This window comes from Parus major, chromosome 25LG1, assembly GCF_001522545.3.
Source record: "Parus major isolate Abel chromosome 25LG1, Parus_major1.1, whole genome shotgun sequence".
Classification (NCBI taxonomy): Eukaryota; Metazoa; Chordata; class Aves; order Passeriformes; family Paridae; genus Parus; species Parus major.
Window position 1 is genome coordinate 871,316 of NC_031793.1, and position 22,252 is coordinate 893,567.

A 22,252-nucleotide genomic window follows, 5' to 3' on the forward strand; every position below is an offset into this window, starting at 1 on the left:
TCAAACAGCCTGACTTTTTGTTTTTAATCTTGAAGGAGAAAATTTACCTCAAAACCTGCCAGAGGGATTTGAAGTACATGGTCCAAAGGTTTCACGCTCATAGGCCTGAAAATTCCTCTGGTTTCTCATGCCTTCTTTAAAAAACAAAAAACTGGGACAAAACTATAAAAAAGCAAATGGGGACTGAGCCTGCCCTTGCTTAAAAAAAAGGGGAATCATTTACATGCACATTTTAAAAACACACGGTCTGAGTGACAGGGACAAGGCAGCTGGGCCTATGAGGAAACTGCTGCACAGGCCCTGATTCCACTCCAAAAATATGGTGAAAGAAGGATGAGCACAGCCATGCATATGCCTGTGCACATTCACCCTTCACTCCTTGCAGAGTGCTTCCTTACACATCAAGGACAGAGAAATTTTCTTCCTCCTGGGGTTTGCGGATCCAGCTGCCATAGCCCAGCTCCTCCAGTGAGCTGAAGAAGCACTGCTTGGCTGCCTGGTATGCTGTGGCTGCCTCCTTGGCATCTGAGTACACAGAGAAGCTCAGCAAGTCTTTGCAGTTGTTCTTTGCACATAGCTGCCGGAACAGGGTGAACATTTTCCTCTTGGACACACGAGACACCTCTAGCTTCAGACTGAGAAGGAAGACAATGGCAGCAGTGAGGGATGGGACACTGAGAAGAGCCAAGAGAAGCAGAGGACTCAGGTAAAATCTCATGATGGAGGAACTCTGGGCTTGGCAGGGCTCTGTGTAGGGTCCAGGCTGGGGAACATTTTGTTTTCCTTCAGGAGTGCTTGTTTATGTCTACTTGAAATTCCTCTGTCCAACCCTCCCCATGTGCAGGGTGCTGTAAGAGTGCAGAGTATACTCTCCACCTCAGAACTGTCCCCTTCCCCCAGACAGTTTTAGGAAAAGGCAGTGTCAGGAAAGGCTCTTCTTACCCATCTACTTTCCCTTTGGTGCCATCCAAGACTTCAACTTCGCTTTCATCAGCAAGACACCAATTCACCGATGACTCCTTCGTCTTGCCTGTCTGCCTTGCAGAGTCATACACGCTGACTCGCCCAACCTGCACAAGAGGATTCCTTAACCTGGTCCTGCTCCCTCTCATCCCTCACAGTTTTGGATCATCCCAAACTTTCCAGAGCCACAAGGATAAGGTTCTTACTGAGTTGAAAGCTAGAGAGGCAACTTTAGTGTCCTTTTTTTTTTTCCAAACTTAAGACACAGCCAGTAACCCCTGAACTGTGGGGTGACACAAAGAGGGCAAGTTCTTGGAGTTGTCCTGTGTAGGGCCAGGAGCTAGACCTGATGAGACATTGTGGGTCCTTTCCAACACAGAATATCCTTTGATTGTATGATTCTGTGTTTCTGGTTACTAATTCTTGCCCCTGGTTGGAGGGCTGCTGTACAATGACCCTCCCTGCAGAGACCCCCAATTTCACAGGCAAAGGAAGGGGGGACAGAAAGATTAAGAGGTGCTACAGCTGCAGTACCTCAGGATGGTTAATGTGATACGGAGCCTGGAGCTTTCCCTTCAGTGCGTTCCCATCCCTCTCCATGCGGCAGCAGATGGCACGGGTCAAGTGACCCTGACTGTATAAGTAACCTGTGGAGACAGAGGTAAAGGTGTTAGGAAACATGATAGCACAGGTGATGGTCTGGTCAAACCCCAAGAACTGTGGCACTGCTCATAGGCTCCCGAAAGCCCACAGCATGTGGATGAGCATAGCTACATGTATCTTGGGTGTTTAAGACAATGGTCTACAGACTGCAGCATTTCTCACTGAAAACACAACCATGCAGTTTTTGTCTCACTCTCCTAGATCACATGTGCCTCCTAAAAATCTAGAACTTTGGAGACACACCAACTCCACCCTCAGCCTAAAATCCATAGACTGCCTTTGCATTTTCAAACAGCTCTGCCAAGAAAGACATTTCAGTCTGTTACTCCTACACCCTTGTGGTGTTTTTTTTAACACTAGCTTCACAAACAAACTTTGCCATCACACTGAGGAGTGAGACAAGTTATCACTGCAGCCTAGTTTTACCCCAGAAGGACAGAGGGTTTCGCACCGAGTGTAACAGACTGGAGATAAACTGGCTCTAGGAAGTGTGAGAGCAATGCCCCTTGCAAGCCAAGTATATTCCAGCGTAAGATTTTGTCACTGCAGGACATGGTTCGTAACCGTTCCCCATGCTGGATCCCGTCCCATGTGGGCACAATGTCACTTGATTCCACAGGAATGGTACCTTCTCCTGCACAAGAGAAGAAGAAAGCTTTTCTATATAGTGTCAGATATTCAATAAATCAAAACCATTAACAATTAACATAAAACAGTTAAACAAAAACATAATCAACTGCACAAGAAACTTCTGGATACCCAGAGTGAACTCAGGAGTCCAAACTTCACTGACACCTGGTTCAGGGAACAATCTGGCATTCAGTATTGGGTACTGATGGGCAATTTTCAACATGTTCGAAGCAGAGCAGAACTTTGCTTAAAAGGGAGGACACAGACCTAGATTTGAGCTTTGCATCAAACTTCAGCTGCACACTTCACAACTGTGGCAGTGGAACTGGCAGAGGTGGGAAGGGATTGTCTTTAAAACTTTCCATCTACCTCTTTTGGTTCCTGGATGCTCCAAATCCCACAACAGCACACAGAGAGGGTGAGGAAGCTCTGGAGCACCAGAAAGACTCAGAGGAGAGGACTGAAGCCACCTCATTGTGCAGGGAGTGAATGCACTCACCATTCTCCACCTTGGTCCGCAGCTTGCCTTGCTTGGGGTTCTCAAAGAGAGGCTGGTGTTGGGCTTGTCCCATCTTGTTTACCTGATCACTGCAGGATTTATCAAAGAGTGCTCCATCTCCACATGGTGCTGTGCTAGAAAACAAACCTCCCTGGTTAGCACTGACCATAAAGGAAACAGCCAGGGCCAGGGGTGTGACAGTGCTGCTGACACCAGTCATTCAAACAATTCAAACACCACCCCCCACAAACCTGACGTAGAGGTGAAAGGTAACGCTGCTCTTTATTTTGAGTTTCTTTCCTTCTGCTTGCTCAAAAATGCTCTCTTCTGCAGAGGAAGGATTAGACGGGTCATACTTCATCAACTCACTGTAAAGAAACCTGAAAATAACACCATCCTGTCAAAAGGCTTCTCTGCTTCTCAGACAAGGAGTGCTTCAATTGACAGGCAGGGTCCCACATCACCCACCATCCAGCAGATTTTCTGCCATGCAGAGGACAAGCAGTAGAAAAGCAGTATCCTGTACAGGAAGCAAGAGCAAAGCACTGGCAGGAGAAAAGAAGGAGCCTGGCTGTGTGCTGTTCACATACATCTGATCCCAGCGTGAAGAAGACTTCAAGGTTGTTAACCAGCACCTTTAGTCAGCAGCAAGTTTGCATTAAAAGTAAACAACCTTGCAGGCAGCTGAATTCAAGTCGTATTAGAATGAGCCTATGATCAGCTTACACTGATGGGGTCTTTTATGGCTGCTCCTGGCCAGAGAAAACCCTGAGGTCTCCAAGATCATGCAAAGGACTAAAGAAAAACTGCAGCCTCCCAGACAGTCCTTGAGCAGAGCCTGTGCAGGGACTGATTTTGCAAAGAGAGGCAGAGTTCACTCTGCTGTGCCAGAGAAGCCACTGCTGTCAAGATTAACAGCTGAAACAGACAGTAAGCAAGATGCAATTCTGATTCATCACTTCCCAGGGACCTGCCCTCAACACTTTCCCTTCCTGAGGAATGCAGAGCACATTGGCAGCACGCAAAGGCTTGAAGGAAGCAGCTGATTTTTTTGTTCATAACTGAAGGACAGATGTTAATCAAGCAGTACAGCTTCATCTCAGAGTTTCAAAAACTAAAATGTGCAACAATGAATGTGAGGAGAGGAAGAGGAGAATTGTGCAGCTTAGTTGGGAAAACCCTTTCCAGACTCTGAAAAAGGACTGCTGACCTATCAAAGCAAACACAGGCAGTATGTTTTCCTGATTCCTTCTACACCCACATCCAGAAAGGCCAGGAGACTAAGCATGCAGTGGCTTGGCATGGCTGGAGCTGTGCTCAGGCTGGAGCGCCCTGCACATCACACCAGTAGCTTCAGCAGGATGCTTAATATTAAGTACATCAGATGCAGCCCTTGGGCAAGTCTCCCACTCAGTACTTATTTGGACATCATTCAGGCACAGCCCCTTCTTATCAGAAATAACTTCCCTCTATTCAACAACACGAGTAAACAGTATCTGAGGATCAAAGCATCTCTCAGCACAGCAAAGAACTAGGGGTGTGTTTCAGCTACATCCCTCCAGAATGGGAGAGCAGCTTCTGGCAGGCCCCTCTCCTTTTCCTTTTGAGTTTCCCCTTTTCTCACCTCACAAAGCCTCTTCGAGAAATGATTTCTGCATGACAGTCATTTACTGTCTCTCCCTTCAAGCTTAGCTCTTCTCCTTTCACACAGCGATTACCTGAAAAAAACAAATAAAGAATTAAATAATAGGGCAGGTATCAAAGTCAAGATGGCTTCAGAGACAGAGGGAGAAAGTCTTATTTCTTTGGGCTCTTGAGCAGCAGCACCAGCAGAAGCGCCCTGCCTATGAAATCACTATCACAAGCAGTTAAGAAAATAAAGGACACCACTTTAGGGACAGACAGACTGAAATTGCCATGAGTTTTGGGGGACTGTACCTTCCCGAGGGCTTTTCAGCCCATCACTCCTGGTAGCAGCTGGATGCAAAGTAGGGAGGGAGATGAGGTATGTGCAGCTGTGAGAAACTGGGGGACTGTGTGCCGTAGCACATAAGGAACCCGCGCTCTGATGCACAGAGTAGGACACAGCAACTCAGGCAAAGATTAAGAGCAAGATAGCTGCAGGCACATTTGCTTTGTTCTCTCTCTCTCTAAACAGATCACTCGTGACACCATGTGAGCCCTGGGAACATTTTGTACGCTCTCTGAAGAAGCCTACAGCAAGAACCATTTCTGAGCCACGGCTGACAAGGAAATCTAGCATGGAAGGGAGAGTTCAGAGTGTGCTGGAAGAAGATGCTCAAACCTGTTCCGATGCTGACCACCACTCCCAAGCCCTTATTTCCTTTCCGCATGATGATGGCAGCCAGGATCTTGCGCCCGAGCAGGCTGTGCTGGATATGAGCAGTGAGGGTGTTGAAGCGCTGGTGGCTCAGCATGGCCATCTGATCGTGCAGGGTGCTGCCACTCACAGGGAGCTGGGGTGGGGACACAACAGCACAGGTTGTGAGCAGATCACATGACACAGCTCAAGAATGAGCTGACCTGAAGCACAGCTTTCCAAGCAGAAGGCAGAACACAGAAAACTCTGAGCTTTGGGCAGTGTTGTGTCAAGGGGTGAACGAAGTTCTTTTACATATTTCTGGGAAAACCTCTTCCAAGGCTTTGAGTTCTGCTTTAGCCACATCAGAGACAGCAGCAAGCTGTCTTCTTGGCAGCAAGTGGCATGGTCTGAGGCCTCCTGAGAATGCCAGGGAAAACCCCAAGCAAGAAGGAACAAAACTGACCAGCCTATTTCCAGAGACTCAGCCAAGGAAATCTGTTCCTGGCTTTGGAGGAATTCTTCCTCTGCCTGCCTGCAAGGAGAATGCAGTCATTCCCAGTGCAGACCAACTCACCTCCTCCAACACTGTTGATTGACAAATCCTCCCTGATGGCTTTGCTATTTAGAGCCTCAGCTGCTGTGCCCAGTTGTGCTGCCTGGAATGAGGCTTTTCAGAGATCACAACACTCTAAGTGTGATTTAAATCAGCCCAAGTTTGGGACAGCCAGGGCTTTGCATTGATCTGAGGCATGAATTTTTTGAGCTGACACACAATTTTTAATGCAGCACAAAGAAATAATAAAAAAAGTCACATAATTAAAAATAAGCATGTTCCTACTCTACCGCAGGAACACATTTCAGTAGCTTGTGGAACAATCTGAGAATAATTTAGCCCTAAAGCAGAGGCCCATAGGACAGAAGGAAATACCTGTTCCCTGAGGAAACATCTAACTCACTTCAGAAAAACCTTATCAGGTTCAACAGCTGCAGACAACAAAGAGATCACCGCTGATTTTGAAAGCATTTTCTGCTGGACTGAAAGGAGGTGGATAGACAGGACTACAAACATAACCCCAGCTTTGACAGAAGTTTTACCTCAGTGATGCTCATCCCTTCCATGCGCTCAGTCTTCTCCGATTCCCCAATCAGGACTCGGAGTGCGGCATCGGCTGCCTCCTGCTTGGCCAGCTTTTTGTTGTGTGCAGTTACAGCTGGGAACCAGCGGCCTCCAACCTTCGCCTGATAGACAAACCTACAAAGAAACCAAGAAACCTGTGGATTTCAGTTTGGTTTTTACATTCTCCAAGTGGAGAGAGGAGTGAATCAGAGCGACAAGATTTGGCAGAGGCAGCAACTAGCCCTGTTTCCATCTCAAAAGGCATCAGCAATTTTGAGCTTTCTGCCATTTTCCTAGGAAAACAGCAGAAGTGCAAAATTTCCTTCTGCCAGACGTCACCACTTACTTGGGGTCATGGGGAGGTCCTGACTGGTCTATGAGTTTGAACTCTGCAGCAAACCCATTGGAACGGGCATATTCCAGCAGGCCACTGACAGCATTGACGTTAAGGTATTTGATGAGTTTCCCAACACCCTTCGTTTTCACCACCTTGGATTCATCTGGAGTGGCAATACTGAGCATGGACTGCGTGCTGTGGGGCTTCACAACAGGCTAGAGCAGAGTTAGACAGAAGAAGGCTGTTAAACACTGAGTGGCTGCATTTAGTGCAGGCCAAGAACAGCAGCAAACCTCTGCCCCACATGAACCTGTGAGGTGAAATCCAGCAGAACAGGAAATAAAAGGGGGGGGAGAAACACCCAATTCAAAACACTTAGGTCTTATAAAGAAGCTGTTTATACCTGTTCAGGCAAGACATCAGGTACAGACTCTCCAGAAAGAATCTTCACAGCAACTTCTGCTGCCATTTGCTTTGCTCCCTTCTTGCTGTTTCCTACCACAGCAGGGAAAATTTGGTCACCCATTTTCACACAGTAGCTGAACCTGACAGGATATTATAGTACATGAAAAGTGTTAACCATAGGTGTCTCAATCTGGTTATTATCCCTGTCTCCCACTTCCAGGTAAATTCTTCTGGGTTATCTCCAATTTATTGGCAATTGAAATCTACTGTGATGGCCCTAAATACTTGCAGTAGAACACCTCCAAGTAGAATACAGGACTGGAACCCACTCCTGCTCTGGTAGAAGAAACAGCATCCTTTCTCTGAGAAAGGGCATAACTTTGGGTCTCTTTCTGGAACTAGATGTCTTGGACGAGCCATGCCCAGAATCCTTAGCTAAAGGGAACACTCAGCTAGGTCAGTGACAAGTCCAGGAATGTGGGCAGCATGCTGAAGGGGAAGGACAGTGAAGAAAGAGTTTCCACCGTCCCTCAAAGCTGACAAGAATATACCATACCTAGGATCATGAGGTGGGCCTTCCTGAGAGAGCAGCTGGAATTCAATTATGTTCCCTGATTTTTGACCATACTCCATTAATATGCTGATAGGGTGCTTCCCAGGAAGCAGGCTGAGGTGAGTTGCTGCAGATGACGGCTCTGGCTCCAGCTGCAAAGGCTCCAGTAAGAAGATGGAGGAAATCAGTGTCAGACTCAACACTGTTTGAGCAGCCTCACAAAGTAAAGAAAACATGACTCACCAGTTCCAGTTCCGAGCTGTTGGAGGGAACCGGCTCTTCACATTTAATTCCACTGTGCCTTCTGTTCTCCAATTCAGACATCAGGACCTTCATAGCATTAGCTGCTGCCTCCTGCTTAGCCAATTTTTTGCTCCCTGCTTCTGCAGGTGGGAATTGGCGCCCATTAATCACTGCCTGGAATTTAAACCTTTGAAAGAAAAAAACAAAGGGGCATATTGAGAAGCAGAAGTGTGGTCTTCTCAGAGCAAGCAAGGCTGCTCCTGAAATTCAAAGAAGAAACAGCCAGCTCCCAGCTGGGAGAGTAAATCCAGGCTGCCACATGCAGAACACAAAAATGCCAAGGGTACCCGAGAAGCACTGCATCTGGGCTTTGTTTCATTGCATTTCCAGAGCTGCTCAAAACAGAGGAGCAGCTTCACGTTTTGTTCTGAAGGAACAGGATGAATTGCCTTGTTCCACCACAGGTGCCAGAAACAGGTAATGGCTGTATGCAGGCAGCAGCTCTGCTGTGGCTCCTACCCAGGAACAAGAAAGCTCAAAAGCAGCCTATTTGCACCTAGTCATTTGAGGGGTAAATCCTCCCTCTGGCATCCTCCATGGCTATCCAAGGCATCCATCTTAGAAAGGCATGGCCTCACATAAACCTCTTGCCTTTGACATTTCTGCCTCCTCTGTTCCTGTGAATTCTAACAAACAAGTTGATCTTCCATCCTCCAGCCCTTTCATCCTCCAGGAGAGTGGATCAAACCAGATCTGGAGACAGATTATGGTGCTGAATCCATTCATATCCTTCTTAAAAAAAACCAAAATAACAAGACTGTGGGATTTCATCTTTAGAAATTAGGCCAATTTTCCCGTCTAGTGGATCTTTTGACATATTCCAGTGTGGCACATATGGAGATTTTCACAGTCTCACTGGTGCTCAGTAACAGCCATGATTCTGCATGGGGAAGCAGGACTCCAGACACTGACTTGGCCAACTGCAGTGTCATGCCACATGTTCAGCTCAGAGAATCTCCTCTGACCTGCTGCAACACAGAAATGTCCAAAGTGGGGCCACCTTGTTTAACTTAAGACACCTGCACCCAAACACTTTGTTCTGGGCTCCCTTTACACCATTTCCAGGGTGAGAGTGTCTTGACAGGCAGCTTAGAAATACCAGTTTCCCCCAATATGATTGAACTGAAGGCAAGTAATTGAGATGAGACCTAGTAAAGAAATTAATCCCATCTTTGCTGCCCAGAATGAGGAATGCCAAAACTGGGCTAGGACTTCACCTAGGATTAAATTTTAACCCTGCTTTATTTTTTAAAATGATGCAAGGAACTAGGCTAATGCTTATGAAATGAAAGAATGTGCTGGTTTTGCATTAATTGATATTTGGTGTAGAGAGAAGAAGCCACTCATAGAAATTATTTTTCTGAGAGAAGCTGCTAAGAGCTTCCTCTGTGCCTGGCAGAAACTAATAGCTGGCTAGCTCTGAGAACTGACAACCTATTAAACCATTTAGAAGCTAGGTCTGCCTCTGTGAGATTCACGTTTTAAAGACAGGCAGGCCTGGGAAATCACTCTCTTGGCTCCTGGCTTTTGAACAGGTAACTGGCTGAGGCAGTCCCACACAGGGTCCTACACAGCCCAGCTGAGATTTTCTGCCCTCTGAGGAGCGGTGAGTGGGCTGCCGAGCCCCTCACCATGGAGTCCACTGGGCCCCATCCTGGTGGGTGGCTGAGACCCCTTCCCAGCAGAGCCTGCCGGTCCTTTTTTCCAGTGGCAGTGCTGGGCCATGATGGCTAGAGGCTCTATTAGCACTGGGAGCAGCCAGGGGTGGCCACCAGCCTGGTCTGGGAGTGGCCACGTAGCCGGAACTGTGGGGCCGAAAAATCAGCACGACTGAGGCAACGGCACATAGCTGCCTCAGCATGGCTTGAGATGAACTTTAGTTTGTTTGTTTAGCTGCTTGTAGCCAACGATGCTGTGGAGAGGACAAAAATGGCAGCAGCAGCTCTTCTTGTTTTCAGCACTCCAGAAGAAGAAAAGTGTTGAATGGAGCTGGCAGCCAGCACAGCTCGCATGGTGTCAGCGGACACTGCGTGACCAGCAGCAGGACGTACAGCGAGCGACCTCCCCCATACACAGCCTAGATGAAATCAACCTTTCAGCGCTGAAGTATGCTATAAAAACTTCAAGTTTCAATTGATAAAGCTTGTTAACAAATGAACCTATGAACACCAATTCTCTCCCAAATCAGGGAAAGGAAAGGGTGAAGACATGTAAGGAAAACAGTATGGGACACTGAGGTGAGTAATGAAGGAGTCAAATTCTAGTCAGGAGGGGATTGAGGAGAAGCCTTTGTCTTGGGCTGAAATTCTCTTTATAAGGTTATGGTGAAGATATACTTTTGATATATTAGACTTTGTTTTTTCCTCTGTAATTCATGAAGTGCATACGGGGATGCAGCATTCACCCACAGCCCATGAGAAAAGGGTACCCGTGCAGGAGCATGTGGATGCTGAAAAGCTGTAATCCAGTGAGGAGGTTGAACAGAGAGAGATGAGAAACTTTGCCCCAGGGATAGAAGAAGAAAAGCCTCTGTCCCCAGAGAGAAGAGAACTTTTAGTTTTTTATGCTAGAACAGTTCATTCTTAAAATAGTACTCCATAAGTTGACATAACCCAGGAAAGCAGCTTTGGGAAAGCTGCAAGGCATGGGAGGGACTTTCACACTGTGAATAAATTTTTCATTTCTCGGGCAGCTGATTCACTGTGACACTGAAGCCACAAGAGAACTGTTTCTTGTGAAGAAGTTGCCATGGCATGATGAGAGAAACTCCTCTCTTTACAAGAACTAATGAAAGACTATTATAACTGATTAAAAAATCCCAGGTTTTGTCTCTGTTGTCAGAGGGAAAGAAAAGAAGTTGTGGGGAGGGGAGGAGAAATGTTCTGAAGGTTTTATTCTGATTTTTATTATTCTTTTAGTTCTGTTAATAAAGTTTTCTTTATACCTTTTAAGTTTTGAGCCTGCTCCTAATTCATATCTCACAGCAGGAAATGAGTAGATACTTCCAGTAGGTGCACTAATGATTTTAGCCAGCACTAAACCCACTACAAAGAAACATTAATAGCAAGCCCCTTCAGGACAGTCGAGTGGGTGAACTTAGTTAAAGTCAAATCATTTTATGGAAAAAGAGCTCAGAAAAGGTAGGACATTTTCTTACCGTGGCTCATGAGAGGGTCCATTCTGCTCCAGCATGATGAAATCACAGTGTTGGTATGTATACTGGGAATATTCAGTAAGGCCACTTACTGGGTTCTTCTCCTGACAAGCTATCAGTTTCTCTACACATGGGAAAGCAGTTTTGAATGGGGCAGCATAACTCGGGGAAGACTGAGAATTCATTATGTGTTCTGACTTATCAGGCTGCTTGCTGATAGCATTCAGATTATCTGGGATATCATCTGTGGTCCACTTGCTGTTTTCTGAGTTATCATAATTACTCAAACTGGAGAATTCAGGCTTAGTGTCCTCTGATGCATCTGCTTCTGTGTCACCAATGTTGCCCTGACCAGCATGCCCCAAAGGCTGCTGCCCATTTTCGACACTTTCTTCTTCTGATGCCATCACTGCTGGCGAAGCTGAAGTCATCTCCGGGGGACATGAAGGGACAAAGGAGGACGGAAGACCTGACTCAGGAGATGTGGGATCTGCCATCTGCATTACTGTGCTGGTCTTCAGCCTCTGCATCCTCTCGCGTTTCCTACTTGTCAGGGACCATCGTGGTGGAGTTGCATTCTGCTTGTGGACATCTCCCAGCTTTTCCAGAGCGGTAAGAAATGCGTTAACATCCTTGGCTCTTGAAAACCCAATGTTTTTGGCAAGATTGAGTGCTGTTGTTTCCATCACACTGAATAAGTAGTTGCAGATTTTCTCCTTTGTCTCAGCCATCTCTGTGTCTCCTGAGCTAAGTGTGTTCCACTCTCCTCCTCTGCTCTCACAAGCTGGATCTGTGCAACTAGCACGGTGGTCAGTAGGGCTTCTTTCTCTCCCTGAGTTACAGTTGGCAATTCTCCACAGTGGTGGTGTCTCTCCCTCTTTGTGCAACTTGCCTTCTCTGAGGAGTTTATACAAAACACGGTTGACCTCTTTCTTTGGAGTTTTAAGTTTACGTGCCAGATCATTAGCTGTGCAAGTCCTCCCCTCCCCAAGCTGCCTGAAAACACTTAGAATTTCTTGTCCATAGTCTTGCCCAGCAAGAGACAGTCTTTGGAAATTCAGTCTCACGGTGTCAGAATCTCTCCTCGAGTTCTGATGATGGTACTGTGGAGGGCAATACCGAGACAAAGTCTCACCACGCGGATGCTGGCTGGAGAACCTATGCCCTCCAGTCCTGCCAGAACTGGGCTGACATCTGTCTGCAGGAGCCGGTGCCGCAGCTCGCCTGCCTCTGGTGCACGACTCCTTGTGTGATCCCTGTCCCTGCAACACAGAGACTTCAGTGTCCTGCTCTGTTAGGAACTGCTGGCATAAAAAGGTTTCCTGATTAGTTTCTTGTGGGGTACAAGGGTGGTTAAAAAGACCTCGGTTAGTGCTTGGGCAGTTACGTCTTGACTGGGTAAGATATGAGCCTCTGCCTCGCCCAGTGCCTCTGATCATAGCGCAGTCCTGGGACACACGTGAGAACCAGGCTGCTGATGAGCCAGGAGAGGAGCTGCGACTCACTCCACACTCTCCTGCCCTGAAGAGAAAAAAACACAGAACTCAGAATGTCTTTACCCAACTACAAGATTCCAGAAATGCAGTTTAAACAGCTTCCCAGCTACTGAGGCATTCCAAGCATCTTCTCCCTTGTGATTTTTTTTTCAACTTTCCTAGGAGTCTAAATTAGCCCTGTAAATACAAACAGCAAACTCTGGCTGCCCAGCACAGAACCAGCACCCCCAAATTGCAGGTGAAGTCAAACACAAGAAGCAGCTTTGACACGAGCAGCCCTCTGCTCCTCTTAGGCTTGATTCCAGCACAGGGCTGGGTGGCTTATTCAGGATGCACTCCTCAAACACAGCAACTCCACTCCCCTGCCCTGAGGGAGAGAATCTCAGACCTACTTTGCAACCTGAGAAATGGGGGCATGAGGAGGTAAAGGAGCGCAAGAAAGTGAGCTGGAGCAGCGCAAGGAGCTGGAGCAGCTTGCATGGTCACACAGAACAGGGCTGCAACAGGCTTGCAATTATTTTCACATTCATGGCCAAAACAGTCTGAAAAGCCAGGTGTCTTTTCCTCCCTGGTCACTATGTGATCTGTAGAGGTAAAACATCACACGACAGGGGAATGAAAGCTATACCATGCAGAGAAACTGGATAGGTGTGCAGCTGGCAATAATATGTCAAGGTTTTTTTCAATTATAGCCCAAATTTTAATTTATCACACAAAGTCGTGCTGCCCCCCCCGGGGTACAAGACGTAAGACTAAGCTATTATATGCTTTTTAAAAGTCCAGTCCAGCCCAGTACATTCCAATTTTCTGATAACACTTGCTGCGAAACTGAGAGGATAGACACGGAACATGATACACACTGCCGGGTCCCCATTCTGCCTGCTCCTCTGTGACCTCCTTAAGGCACCTATCGTCACAAAGATAGTTTTTCCGATCCAAATCTGATCTTTATAAACTTCCCCATTTTCACCAAATATCTTAAGAGCAACTTAAATTTCACTTTCATTAAACAACCGCACTCGGCTGCCATCACGGGGACTTATTTTTACAATAAACATGGGGAGGCTGAGTGCGGTGCGACAGGTTCCCACTTTTCCCCAGCTACGAGGGAGTCCCATTGCTGCCCCCCTGCTCAGTGACCCCGTTTTACAAGTGCTCCCTTGAGCCAAGGGCAGGGCAGAAACAGGAAGAGGGGTTTGAAAAAAACCGCTTACCTCAGTCTCATCCGTACGCCAAATTATTTTATGAGAAAATAACAGGGAAAAAAGAAACGCGGACCCGCAGAATGAGTCCCGGCGGAGCGGGATCGAGCAGCTGCCAAAGATGGCTGCGAGCACCGTTTCAGTTTCGTTTCCCGCAGCAGCCTCTCCGCCCCGCCCAAGGAGTTCGCAGCGGGGTTGTCGGATTTTGGGCTTTCCCAGACAGGCTCTCGGCTTTGGGAGCAATAATTAGGCTCCTTACCAGCGGCGGAACCTGGGGAGGGAAAGCGAACCCAGTAGGGTAGCTCCTTCCCCCGGTTGTGGTGATGCTCACGAGTTGCCGCCGGGAAGGGGTCTTGGTCCGCACGAGAGGAGTGGCTGCTCTCCCGGCTTAGGGAAGGGCTGCGGGAACACCTGTCACCTTCACCTTCACCCCCAAAGGAGACCTAGGGACCACGGCAGGAGTGACGGGGCACCGCGAGTACGAGGGGCCCGGCCGGACTAGGCCCCGAACCCGGAGGGCACTGTACGGGAGGACGGGCTGGGATACAGTGCGGCAAGCACCGAAAGCCAAGAGTCGAGGCTTTTATTCTACGCGTTCCGCCCTATGGAACCCAGCCCCGACAGGGACCTTGGGGAACCAGGACGCGGCCACGCCGCATTCCGTAGGCCCACGGGGTTGCTCGTGCTGGAGGCCGCACCACGACCTATGCGGCCTTGGCCCGCCGTGTCACCAGGTCCGGCGGCCGCTGCAGCAGACGCGGGCCTGGAGGGACCCACGAAGAGCCGTAGAAACGCGAACCCAGGCCGCCCCCTCCTTGCGCCCCTTTACCTTGCCGCTGCCGGCGCAGGCTGATGATGCATACGAGCCATACGAACCCTCATGCGCATGCGCAGCGAGCTGTGCGGCAGCCATCTTTCCTCAGGGCAAAGCGCGGCGGCCATGTTTGGTACGGGCAGCGAATGGCCCCGCGGACCCGACGGGGTTCGGCTCCCCCTCTGCGCTGTGGGAGAGGCGACATAACCGCCCAATCACCCGGCTGAAAGGCAGCGCCACTTCCACTGTGTCCCGGGGCATCACCCGCCTCACCGGGAGAGGTCGCCTGAGGCGACGGCGCGCATAGGCGCTACTGCCCATGCGTCTCAGAGAGCGTTTCCTCCAGCGTCCTGGGCCCGTTCGTGCGCCCTTGCTCGTCGCCTCATGTCCCGCCCAGGGCCCCGCCGTGCCACGGTGTCCTCAGGACTAGGGAGCTTCTCCCCTACTCCTTGGGCCCCCCATGACCCGTGGGACACCCATTTCCTATGGGCTGTGTATATATGGTGGGGCTCAGCTGTGTCCTCTGGGGCCCCCCTTCTCCCCTGGAGGGCCCCCTAATGCCCCTCACCACGGTCTCCCCCAGCGGGGCTCCTCTTTTTCCAAAGGCTTCCCACTTCCTTTGTGACTCCCCTCACCCCCGTTTTAATCCATTATTTCAGTGCCAGAGGTGCAGCAAGTCACATCCCACCCTGTCGGAGATTCTTCCCAGGCAAATGGAGATGTTCTCTCCCAAATCCCAGACCAGCCACATCCCCTGCTGCCGGTGGATCCTCCCTTTCCCGGGCAAACACCATCCAGATCGTGTGAGTTATAAAAGTACTGTCAGAGAACAGATTGTTCACGACTGCCGCTCCGCTGAGCGCGTCAATAGCCGTGTGTCATTTACCGTCTGGCACCGGGATCTGAGCAGGTGCCGGGTTCGTACGGCTCGGAGGCTGCCAGTGGCTTGGAACAGCACCTGTTGGGCAGTGGGCACTGTGGTATTTATACTTGTGGGTATGGATCGTAACCAAAAGACTTGGGAGCCGAGCTATTAGATGCCTGTATGGACCAGCCATGGGGGTCGGGTTCTTGCTCCAGGCGCCAAATGAGGAAGTGGCCTCAGGTTGCACACAAGAGCAGGTTTAGATTGGATGTTAGGGGATTTTTCTTCATGGAAGGGGTGATCAGGCACTGGAAGAGGCTGCCCATGGCATTGGTGAAGTCATCATCCCTGGAAGTGTCCAAAAATGGACTGGATGTGACACTTGAGGATATGCGTTAACGGCCTTGGCAGTGATGCAGAATCAATAGCTGGAATCAGTGATTTTAGAGGACTTTTCCAATCTCAACAAATATGCAATTCTCTAATTCTGCTGCTCTGGTACAACCGGTGAGCAATTATCACATGCAGGACCATCATTTAGGAGTTCCCCAGACCTCCTTCTGCCAGAGTGGTGGATGTGGAGGGAGCCAGGAGGGACAGGCATGGGTTCTGGATGAAATTTTGGGGTCCATCTGCCTACATTCATCCATGAATGGGCAAAACATAAAACAACAAGCTCCTCAGAGCACCCTGTCACCAGCAGGTCTGTGTCTCCCAGTGGATTGGTAGCTGTAGGGATCATATTCCTTCTGTGGCTCTTCTTTCCAAAGGCATTTCAATGAACCTGGAGTACTGGCAGGGTGCAGAAATGGTCAGTCAGAACCCAGAATTGCCAGGCTCACCTGCTGCTCATGTTCAGTGAAGGTTGTGGATTCTTCAGGGTTTGGTTGTTTTATTTCCCAGATGATTTCTGGATTTAGAGATTTTGGGGCTTGTGTGTCATAGTGTAATTTTGGTGTGGGTTTTTTTTCTGTAATGGAGAAACTCCTTGCCTAAAAAAGAACCCTGCACACTCACTGAAGTTCCATCTTTGCTCCCAGGAGGGTCTAGGAGCACAATGACTCCTGTCTGGGATGAGGCTCATAGCAGACCATCAAACATGGAGGTCACATAAGCAGTGTCTCCCATCCACTTCACTGAACAACAAATGATTGCACAACACACAGAGTACACAACTCTTGACTCCTTGATCTGTTATTTTTCTCTTTTTTCTACTCTGTTTTAATTGCTGGTGATCACTACCAAACTTTTCTCCTGGCTCAGTGGATGTGATTCATCTTGGCTGCTGTCAAGATGGAATGGGAAGGTTCTGCACTACTGTCTGCCACCTTGATGTGACATGGGCTGCTCATGAAATCATGTGTTGCTGGCATTGTTGGGTCATGTATCCTTAAGAATTGCAACACTCTAAACCTGACAAACAGGCACTTCATCTATCTGTACAAGCTCATTCTCCTTTCTCTTTCTTTATGGAAAATTGGCAGACTCCCAACCTGTTTCCATAGGAACGGGCTGGGAGACCGGGAAACCTCCAGCTGGTGAAGTCCCAGCATTAACACAACCATGGCATCTGCTTGGCAATGAGAGAAGTTCCTGCAGCTTCTGGAGATTGAAGTCACAGCAAAACGAGTCAATTTGTGGTCAAGATAAGGAGCTGATAACCAGCTTACCTGAGGCTGCCTGGCTGATTATGGTGGAGGGTGGAGAAAGCTCCATTACTTGCTCTTGGATGCTGGGCCTCATCCTGCTCACCTGCTTCTTTGGGGGCTGCATCAAATCTCCCACTTTCCCCAGGCTGAGCAGAGGCTTCCCCGCAGGATGGCAGCATTCACTAAACCTCCCGTGTCAGCTGGAGATGCCTCAGGTGTTTTGATTTGCTTCTTATGAAATGAAAAGAGAGGAGATAAATTGTGGCACAGCTCCCCCACCTGACTTTCTGCTTGGATGCCAGTTCTTAGCTCAGACTATTGTTCTGGAGGGTTTCATTTTAAACTCCTTTATTAGACACTCTAAAATATCACTTCTTGCTCTTGCAGACAGCCTGTTCCTACACGAGAGATTTGTACTTCTTAGTCAGCTGATGGTGGTTTCTAAGGGAAGACAGCCCTGGGGGTGGTGGTTTATTACCTGGCGTGCTGATGTTTGATTCCCTCTGCCTCAGGGCCAAGCTGTGCTCTCACTCTCCTGGTAAGAGGTGCAGTTAGGGTTTGGCCTCCTTGCAGAAGCACCCATCAAACACTCCAGGCTCATCATATGTGAAGTGAGGAACTGGGCTGAGCTGGTTCCCGTGTCCTTCCAAGTGTTGCACTTTCTCCAGTCTGACTGCAGATGTACGGCTGGGAACTGACATAGAAAATCTTTCTAACTCCCGACCATCAATTCCCCTAGAAGGGAAAAAATGCTTTATTTTCTGCCAATGGATTTTTATGGTAGCTATAAACATGGAGCAGGTAATGCATGGGGGATGCTGTCCCATTCTGAGCCTGCAGCCTTGGTATGGGCGCCAGAGCTGCTTCCCAGAAAGGGACTTCTCCTTCTGCTTTGCTCTCTATTGCTCCCAGCAGACAGGTTCCCAGCTGAGGAAGCAGCAGAGCTATCTAGGGAATTGCACAAACTTTTGCTCAGCGAAGGAGTGAACCTGAGCTTTGGTACAGCCCCAGCAGCTGCCATATCTGTGGTCTCAAGACATCAAGCAGGGATTACTCATCCTGAGAGCTCTCAGTGAGGATCAGAGGGGAAGGGAGACTCCTAACACCTCTGTCTATGTGATACTCATGCTCCTCAGGCATCAGTGTACTCCAGGAATGGACAGTATGGTGCCATGGCTCAAAGCTGCAGTGGAGCCCAGCAATGAAAGACACATCTGCAGCAGAAGGAGGCAGCACACTGACTCCCACGGCAGCTGCAGTGGTGGGAAGCAGCATGGTTTTATTCTGTCTGGTACAAAAAGTATCCTTGAAAAAAGGCAGAAGGCAGACTGTGGCTCAGCCACCTTATAGCTGAACATGCTATGTAAGCACGGCCTTCACTTTGAATTTTTGGATGCTCAGGGGTTCTTTTCATGTGGTTTTAGAGTCATCAGAGCATATGTGGCCAAATCTCCCCTGGAGTGGGCTCCTTGGGCTCCTCCCTCCCAGTGTCATGATGGCCAGGGGCTCCTTCAGCTTGGAAAGGAGCTGTGGGAAGACTGGCTGCTCAAATCATGCTTCAGATGTTGGTCTCTCTTTGGCATGGCTCCAGACTTGTCTCCCTTACAAGGTGTTGACTTAGGTGGTGGCCAAAGCATTGCTGCAGGAGGTCAGATAGGGACCCTACAAAGACTGTGAGCCACTCAGCTTGTTCTTGGAGGGGGACTAGTGAGGTTCCTTTCCACTGCTCTTAGCACATCTAACTGGTTTCCAGAGAGTCAACCAGCTGAATTAATGAATCGTTCCTAAAGCCAGAATTCAAAGATCTTCCTGGTACACGTCAGTTGACATGGCATTAATACTCCCTTCTGTGACCTTTACATCACCATCCAGGCCCAGGCTCCCCTTTTTGCCCTTTCATATTTAATATTAAATCTGATTTATCTGTAAGAGGGCTTTATCATGTGCTCAGACAAATCAAAAGGATTTCACAATCCATCCCTGAGGCAGAGCCATGGGTGATAAAAGCATTGACCTGAGGATAAAATCATCACATGCACCCTGGACAGAGGTCTCCACCACTACTCCCTTGCCACTTATCACCACTCCAGTGCCTGATTTTTACCTGTGTTGCTTGAGGTACCTGCTGACCCCACCTTTTTCTTGAAGCTTAGTGCTCAACAAACTCCAGCAGCTGCCCAAGGCAGCAGCCACTGCTCTCTGCTCCTCTTGATTTATGTGCTATTGAGCACAGATAGATTCTAATGGGCCATCTCACAGGGAAAAGCCTGGCACAGCTGCATCTCTGAAGGACTTCCTTGCATGTAGGGCTCCTTTGTGCCTCCCATGAGATCCCATTACACTCTTTCACTACTTTTTCTTTAATTGCTGCAGATCATTTTTTTTCATGCAGCACAAACTGACTGCTGACAGAGTCAGTGCCATGTGCTGATGGAGACACAGGAGGGTTGGCTGGAGGGAGCAATGGATGGCAGAGGAGATGCCGGTTGCAGATCACAGGGACATGTACAGCCCTGTAATTGGCTGGCTTGCACAGATTTCCTCCCAAACAGCATTTTTTAATCTAAAGGAAAGCAAGGAACTGGAACATGTCTTGCTTCATTCATGGCTTCCCTGGAAGCAGCAGCAGCATGTTATGGAAAAAGAGAAGGAGGAGGAAAAAATAGTCAGAAGCACCAGGTGGCTGAATATCTTGCAGCCTAATTGATTCCTCTTTAATTAGAACAAAACCTGTTGCACTTAGCCAGCATTCATTGCCAGTTTTAGAGAAAGCAGCATCTTCCCTGGCCCTATACCAGCACAGCTTGGCATGGAGGGAGGAGAAGAAACTCAGGAAACCATGCAAAGCTGACAGTGCCTCTACCACACCTGGGAATCGTGGCAAACTCGAGCTCCTACAACTTTCTTCAAGGCAGCAAGAGCAAGATGAAGGAGAGCCAACCATGTCAGTGTCTGTTGCACACTAAGCTGCAGCAAGAGACTTGTCTGGTATTAACTGGGGTAACTGAGACTTCACAGGGATTTCTGTGCTTGTGCCTGACCTCACTTGGGAGCTGCTCACTGCTTCTCTCACAAATCCCATTATTTTTAAAATGAGAAAGAGCTCAGCTTCATTTTGCAGTGAAATGACTTCTTGGCTTTTTGCCTCTTCAGTTTTGAATAGATGTCCAAAACCTTGAATGGGTTGGGGACCCCTCCACCTGCAGGGCTGTGCCTAGCTCTGGGGCCCCAACATAAGGACATGGAGCTGCTGGAGAGATTCCAGAAGAACCCAAAAAGATAATTCCATCGCTGAAGCACCTCTGCACTAGAGATGGGCTACAAGTTCAGCCTGGAGAATAGAAGGTTCCAAGGAGACCTTAGAGTCCTCTCCAGTGCCTAAAGGAGCTCTAGGAGAGTTGGAAAGGGACTTCGGTCAAAGGTCTGGAGGTATAGGACAAGGGGGAATGGCTTCCCACTGCCAGAGGGCAGAGTTAGAGTGGATATTGGGAGGGAATTCTGCCCTGTGAGGGTGCAGAGGCCCTGGCACAGGGTGCCCAGAGAAGCTGTGGCTGCCCCTGGAAGTGTTCAAGGCCAGATTAGACAGGGCTTGGAGCAACCTGGGATAATGGAAGGTTTCCCTACCATGGCAGGGGGTGGGACAAGATGAGTTTTAAGGTCCCTTCCAGCTCAAACCAGTCTGTGATTCCATGAAAAGAGGCCCTGCACTGGCTGATACAGGTTAGGTGGCAATGTCAAACCTCATCCCCTGCAGCATCTGGTCACATCTCAAGTGTTTTTTGACAATGCCACCTTATGGTTTTAATTTTTGGTCCTTGTGACATGTGCAAGGGCTTCCCCTGGTGCAGGGTGGCTGTGGGGGCTCTCCTGTCCCCTCACAGCTTCTCCCCAGCAGACTCAGGAGTTTGACCCCACTCCTGGCCCTGTGTTGTTTGTTCTGTTGAAATATCATAATGAATGAAGTGACAACTTGTCTGCAGGTTTTGTAGCAAAGTCTCCACCACCAACTGGCTTGTGATGGCTGCTGTTATTCCAACACAGTGACTGCTCCCCAGAAGAAAACCCCAAAATAATCAGTTAAGTAGCAAAGTGTCATTTTCCAGCCCATCCCTGCTGAAAAACCTTTCTTATGGTGTGAGTACCAGGCCAGCAGTCTCTGGGAAACTGAGATAACTTCTTCCATCCATTTAACATGTAAAGGGACAGAAATGCTATTAACACTAGCCTGAGCTCTCATCAGGCAGCTCCATCCTTTGTGGGTGTCCCCAGGCATTACAGGGAGAGAAGAGGAAGCTGATAAGCAAATGCTGTGGGTGAGCAGGAAGCTCAGAATGTAAAAAGCATCCTGCCAGGCCTTGCATGCAGCCCCAGCCCTGCTCTCTGGACCAGGCAGGGGTCCTTGCAAAAGTGGCACTGTCACAGGCTCCAGTGGTTAACTAATCCCATTGGAATGGGCTGTAGCAAGAGATGGAGCATCCTTCTCTGGGCTTATGAGGGCTCAGGAGCTATTTTTGTGGTGCCAAACTGTTTGGCTGATATTACCTACACTGCTTGGAAGGTGTGATCTGGACTGCAGACCTCACACTATGTGCTGATAATTAACAGTAATGAATGAGCCCATTGGTGCCAGGAGTACCAGGGCTGGGTAGATGAATTAGCAGCTTCAATTTTACCTTGGAAAAGGAGCACATCCAAGATGGAAATAGCTACAGGACAGGTCCCCACCTCATTTTATCTCTGCAGGAAGTGCAGGAGATGGTTTCTTGGACATTTTTCTTACTGGGTTCAAGAGCTGGGGACCAGATCTGGGTTGCCCATCTGGAAGTCACCTCTCCTCACTCACACTCACCCCATCTCCTTTGGAAGCAAAACCTTTTCTGCAGGGAGTGAGATTCCCAGCTCCTGACTGGGGAAATGCCAGGGGCTGTAGCTCAGTGCCAGAGCAGTTGCCTGCCTGCAAAGGCAAAGCCTGATCCAAAGCCCCTATTCCCTGCCTGCCCCTCTCTTGCCCCCAGGAGCTACCTCCCACATCCTGCTCACTCCCAACAGGCAGATGCTGATTCAAACCTGTGCCCTGTGGAGCTGTTTGCTTGGGGTTTTCCTCTAACTTGTGGAAGGCCAGTAGCTCCCCACTGTTTATAAAAGTTCTATCTGTAAGGAACTGTTTAGCAAGACAATAGCTGCTTCCTTTCCTTTCCTTTCCTTTCCTTTCCTTTCCTTTCCTTTCCTTTCCTTTCCTTTCCTTTCCTTTCCTTTCCTTTCCTTTCCTTTCCTTTCCT

The 22,252-nt window shown here is 48.8% G+C and overlaps 1 protein-coding gene and 1 long non-coding RNA gene across 5 annotated transcripts; one reads left to right on the plus strand and one right to left on the minus strand.

Moving 5' to 3' along the window:
• On the minus strand, positions 1–14,541 carry ADAR (adenosine deaminase RNA specific). Of its 4 annotated transcripts, none has more exons than XM_015650078.3 (15): positions 14,475–14,537; positions 10,951–12,468; positions 7,734–7,920; positions 7,494–7,642; positions 6,936–7,077; positions 6,542–6,747; positions 6,174–6,330; positions 5,061–5,232; positions 4,380–4,473; positions 3,007–3,135; positions 2,756–2,889; positions 2,078–2,260; positions 1,498–1,610; positions 943–1,070; positions 1–635 (listed from the first exon to the last, which is right to left on the minus strand). In XM_015650078.3, the coding sequence occupies exons 1-15, from the start codon at positions 14,531–14,533 to the stop codon at positions 395–397; spliced, it is 3,612 nt and encodes a 1,203-aa protein (XP_015505564.1). In that variant the 5' UTR covers positions 14,534–14,537; the 3' UTR covers positions 1–394. The 4 variants fall into 4 exon arrangements, with proteins under 4 accessions (XP_015505564.1, XP_015505563.1, XP_015505565.1 ...); XM_015650077.3 differs by having other exon boundaries at positions 7,494–7,651; positions 14,475–14,536; XM_015650079.2 differs by lacking the exon at positions 14,475–14,537 and adding an exon at positions 13,658–14,459 and having other exon boundaries at positions 7,494–7,651.
• A 64-nt stretch (positions 14,542–14,605) lies between these two features.
• On the plus strand, positions 14,606–20,074 carry LOC117245517. Its single transcript, XR_004500251.1, has 3 exons — positions 14,606–14,962; positions 15,119–15,262; positions 16,365–20,074. It is a non-coding gene; the product is annotated as an uncharacterized LOC117245517 (long non-coding RNA).
• The last annotated feature ends 2,178 nt before the right edge of the window (positions 20,075–22,252 follow it).

Excerpts from the sequence above, each read along its gene's own strand:
- ADAR (XM_015650077.3), bottom strand. The coding sequence starts at position 14,533 with ATGCGCATGAGGGTTCGTATGGCTCGTATGCATCATCAGCCTGCGCCG. Across the intron at positions 5,233-6,173 it reads AAGGGATGAGCATCACTGAG|CTCCCTGTGAGTGGCAGCAC; the intron begins GTAAAACTTCTG and ends TCCCCACCCCAG. Across the intron at positions 1,611-2,077 it reads TCTCCAGTCTGTTACACTCG|GTTACTTATACAGTCAGGGT; the intron begins GTGCGAAACCCT and ends CTGTCTCCACAG.